The following is a 4,974-nucleotide window of genomic DNA, read 5'->3' on the forward strand; positions in this document are numbered from 1 at the left end:
TTCTTCACTAGCACTCGCTTGAACATGATCATGAGAACCACTAGCTTACACTTTTGAGTTATTGAACACTTGAGTCTTGTCATCTTCAACATCAATCACCTCTCTAGGTCTTATGTCACCAATGTCCATATTCTTCATTGCATTGACTAATTGAGTGCCTCTCACATCATCTATATTCTCATCTTCCTCTTGGGACCCATTGGTTTCATCAAATTCCACATTATGAACTTCCTCAAGAGTACCACTTTCCAAATTCCAAACTCTATAAGCCTTGCTAGTAGTGGAGTAACCCAGCAAGAAACCTTCATCATATTTCTTCTCAAACTTGCTCAATCTTGTGCCTTTCTTCAATATATAGCATTTGTAACCAAAACCCCAAAAATATACAATGTTGGGTTTTCTTCCATTTAAGAGCTCATATGGTGTCTTCTCCATCATGGGATGAAAATAGAGTCGGTTGCTATAGTAGCAAGCCATGTTGATTGCATCGGCCCAAAATGAATGACTCACATTGTACTCACTCAATATTGATCTTGCCATGTCAATCAAGGTTCTATTCTTCCTCTTGACTAGGTCATTTGATTGAGGATTGTACTTGGCCAAGAATTGATGCCTAATTCTAAACTCATCAATTCTTGTATTCTTGAACTCGCTTCTATTTTCACTTCTCACTTTCTTGATGGTTGTTTCAAACTCATGGTGAATTCTCTTGATGAATGTCTTGAAGATTGCAAACACATCACTCTTGTCAACAAGAAAGAACACCCATGTATATCTAGTAAAATCATCCACAATCACAAATCCATATTTGTTTCCACCAATGCTAGTGTATGTGGTTGGTCCAAATAAATCCATGTGCAACAACTCAAATGCCTTAGATGTACTCATCATGCTCTTCTTAGGATGTGTGTTGTCAACTTGTTTTCTGGCTTGACATGCACTATAAAGCTTATCCTTCTCAAATGTGACATCTTTCAAGCCTCTCTAACTAGTTCATGCTTAATCAACTTGTTCAATTGTTTTATTCTAACATGATCAAGCCTTCTATGCCATAACCAACCCATGCTAGACTTAGTGAGCAAATGTATTGACAATTGGGCTTCTCTAGCATTGAAATCAACCAAGTATAGATTCTCATATCTAAAATCTTTGAATATCAAGTTAGAGCCATCTACACTCATGATCTCTGCATCATCAACTCCAAATATGCACTTGAAACCAAGATCACACAATTGAGCTACCGACAAGAGGTTGAAGTTCAAGCTCTCTATTAGTAGCATATTAGAAATGCTCAAGTCATTGGATATTACAATCTTACCAAGACCTTTGACCTTGCCTTTGTCATTGTCATCAAATGTGATACTATCAATCCCATTGCTATCATTTTCATTGATTGAATTGAACATTCTTGAATCACCGGTCATGTGTTGTGTGCACCCACTATCAAGCACCCAATGCCTTCCTCTAGCTTTATAATTGACCTATAAAAGAAGATCAATTCTTTTTAGGTACCTAAACTTGCTTGGGTTCTTGAAGGTTAGTTACTAAGGTCTTTGGTACCCAAATGGCCTTCTTCTTTGAACCTACAATTGGTGTACCAATGAACTTAGCCTTTACACCATTGGCACCCTTAACAAGCATGTAACAAGAATCAAATCTAATTGAGGATACATTAGATTGCTTATTCTTGTTAGTCTTGTAATATTGCTCTATATGCCCAACTTGCTTGCATCTATTACAAAACCGACCATTGCCCTTCACAAAACTAGTTTTGGAAGTGACAAAGGTTGCCTTGCCTTTCTTGGGGTATAGCCTAATCCCTCTTTGTTGAGAGAAAACCTTTGGCTACCCAAGCACTTTAGCAAACGGGCATCTCCACCATAGGCATTGCCTAAGGCACGAGTGAGCTTATTCACTTCCTTCTTGAAGGTCTCATTTTCCACCATTAGTGATGCATCACAAGTGAAACCATCACTCAAAGGTGAAGTAGAAGTGGTAGTGCTACAAGAAGGGTTAGTGGGAGCAACAACAATGGGCTTATAAAAAGATTCATCAAGAATATCACATGTTAGACCCACATCATAAGGCACAATCACTTGCTCCTTCTTGGCTTCCTCCTCCTTGACTTGCTTAAGAAGAAAGGAGTGAGCCTTTTCAAGCTTAGAGTGAGCTTTGCCAAGAATCTCATGGTCTTCCTTTAGACTCTCATGAGAGGCATTGAGCTCATCAAAGGATTGCTCAAGAGATTTGATCTTCTTGAGCAATTCTTCGCACTCCTTTCTCTTCATCTCAAAGCAAGTGTGCACATGCTCACACATGTTCATGAGCTCATCCTTGGTGTACTCCTCCTCATCATCACTCCTACAATCATCACTTTCATAATCATCATCGCTCACATCATATTTTACCTTAGTAGGCTTTGCCATGAGGCATGTCAAAGGAGTGTCGAAGATAGAAGGCTTGTTGTTGATGGTGATGCTTGCTAGTACTTTCTTGATAGATTTCTTGCCATCATCACTATCCGAAGACCCATCACTATCCCATGTTACCACATAGCATCCACCTTTCTTTTTCTTTTGGAAGGTCATCTTCTTCTCCTTCTTTTCTTTCTTCTCCTTATGCTTCTTCTTCTCATCCTCATCATTATCACTATTGTAGGGACAATTCGTTACAACATGATCCAAGCTCTTGCACTTGTAGCATCTTCTCACATACTCTTTGCTCTTGTTGTTGTCTCTTCTGTTTCTTGCACCATAGCCCTTTCTCTTCATGAATCTTTCTAACTTGCATACAAAGAGAGCCATGGCTTAATCATCAATGTCACTAGCATCTTCATCATCACTTGATTCTTCTTTCTTAGACTTGCCCTTGTTCTTGGATGATAAGCTAGCCTTGAATGCTACACTCTTCTTCTTTTTATCTTCATCTTCCTTCTTGTCATCCTTGTCAACCCCCTCCCTTTCCACATGGTATGTCTCTTATGTCATGACATCACCTAGTACTTGGTTAGGGGTGAGTTGCTTCAATCCTCCTCTAATGATGATCAATTTCAATGTCTCAAATATAGGAGGTAAGCAAATCAAGAACTGATGAGAGATATCATCATCATTAATCTTCTCCCCCAAAGCCTTCAAGTCATTGACAATTACTTGCAATCTATGAAACATCTCCGGAATGCTTTCATCATCCTTCATCTTGAAGCTTGTCAACTTATCCTTGAGGATGTATAGCTTGACACTCTTCACCACCGGTATGCCCTCATAGGTCTCCTCCAATCTCTTCCACACTTCACTAGCTTTCTCACAATCATTGATTTGCTCAAACACCTTAGAATCAATGGCACTGTAAATAGTGTTGAGAGCCATTGTATTACATTGCTTGTTGGCCTTGTCGATGTTGGTGAGATTGTTCGGATCAAGAATCACATAGTCCCTCTCGGTTACATCCCACACTTGATCATTGATTGAACCAAGATACATATTCATTTTTCTCTTCCAATAATCATAGCATGTGCCATCAAAGAACGGTAGTTTATCCCCCACATGGTTGAACACAACTTGAGCCATAATTTGACGCCGAGGTTGTTAAGCCTTCAATCAAACGGTGACCATAGCTCTGATACCACTTGAAAGGTCCTAATATGGCTAGAGTGGGGTGAATAGCCTATTAAAAATCTACAAGATCACAAGAGCAATTTGATTAGTATGACAAATAGCGAGATGCAAATTTGCTCTAACTCTACAAGGGTTGCAAGCCACCGATCCAACAATTCTAGTTGCTATAATCACTAGCCACATAAAATTCTATGTTGCTACTCACTAAGAGCTCTCCAACTTGCTACACTAAAGAGCTCCACTAGATAAACTTAAACTACAAAGCAAGCTCTCAACTCTAGCTACACTAAAGAGCATGCTACAACTAGTTTGCGGGAATGCAAATGAGTGAGTAGGGTAATTATACCACCGCATAGAGGAGTGAACCAATCACAAGATGAATACCAATTTAATCACCAGGAGAATACCAATGGGCAAGAGACAATCAATTTTCTCCTGAGGTTCACATGCATGTTGGCACGCTACGTCCCCGTTGTGTCAACCAACACTTGGTGGTTCGGTGGCTAATAGGTATCACACACCTAGCCCACCACAAGAGGCGCCACAAGAACCTACCCATAAGTGAGGTAACTTAATGACATGAGCAATTTACTAGAGCTACCTTGAGGCTCTTCAGCGAGGAAGGTGCAAGACCCCTCACAATCACCGGAGCCGGCCACAAACAATCACCAACACATGTCAAAGCTCCTCTGCTGCTCCAAGCCGTCTAGGTGATGGCAACCACCAAGAGAAATAAGAAATCCACAGCCACAACAATCCCCAATTACCACTAGCTGCAATCACTCAAGCAAATACACTTGGAATCACTCCCAATCTCACTATGATGATGAATTAATGAAGGAGATGAGTGAGAGATGTTTTCTTAGGCTCACAAGGATGCCAGGTATGTCAAAGTGCCAAGAGAGAGAGCCCCAAGTCGATACCTTTCTATTTATAGAGCCCTAAGACTCAAAGAGCCGCTGGGAACTCTCGAGCTGACCAGCCGTGACCCAACGTCTGGTCGGCCAGCGTCCGGTCACCTACAACCATCCACGTGTCCCCATTTGTACCAGAGCTGCTCGATCTCAATGGTCATCTCCTGATCATTCGCATAGTCAAAAGATGATCGAACATACCGCTGATGCGACCTAACGCACGTACACGTGGTGTCCGGTCATTTCCAGTAAGGGTCTAGAGGTGGTTTTTAATGACCGAACATGACAGATCAGAGGCGACCTGACATGCCCTGATGTCCGATCCTCTCTCTTCTTCTTTGTGCGCGCCCACCAAAGGTGGACCGGACGCATCGGTGCACCTGGCCCTAGCGTCTAATCGCTTCTGCTCAGTCTCGGCCAGATAGCACACCACACCTATAAATGAC

General features: G+C 41.4%; 1 protein-coding gene across 1 annotated transcript; it reads right to left on the reverse strand.

Moving 5' to 3' along the window:
* Window positions 1–1,971: 1,971 nt before the first annotated feature.
* LOC136468663 (uncharacterized) lies at window positions 1,972–2,804 on the reverse strand. Its single transcript, XM_066467152.1, has 3 exons — window positions 2,490–2,804; window positions 2,097–2,417; window positions 1,972–2,001 (listed from the first exon to the last, which is right to left on the reverse strand). Exons 1-3 carry the CDS (start codon window positions 2,802–2,804, stop codon window positions 1,972–1,974), a joined length of 666 nt encoding a protein of 221 aa, XP_066323249.1.
* Between the last annotated feature and the right edge of the window lie 2,170 nt (window positions 2,805–4,974).

Source organism: Miscanthus floridulus, chromosome 8 (genome assembly GCF_019320115.1).
Source record: "Miscanthus floridulus cultivar M001 chromosome 8, ASM1932011v1, whole genome shotgun sequence".
NCBI classification, from domain to species: Eukaryota; Viridiplantae; Streptophyta; class Magnoliopsida; order Poales; family Poaceae; genus Miscanthus; species Miscanthus floridulus.

Bases quoted from the DNA above. Each gene is read 5' to 3' on its own strand.
- LOC136468663 (XM_066467152.1), bottom strand. From the start codon at position 2,804: ATGGCTCTCTTTGTATGCAAGTTAGAAAGATTCATGAAGAGAAAGGGC. The intron at 2,418-2,489 runs GTACTAGCAAGC...CTCATGGCAAAG, and splicing joins GCAAGAAATCTATCAAGAAA to CCTACTAAGGTAAAATATGA. The intron at 2,002-2,096 runs GTGATTGTGCCT...CCCTTCTTGTAG, and splicing joins AGGAAGCCAAGAAGGAGCAA to CACTACCACTTCTACTTCAC.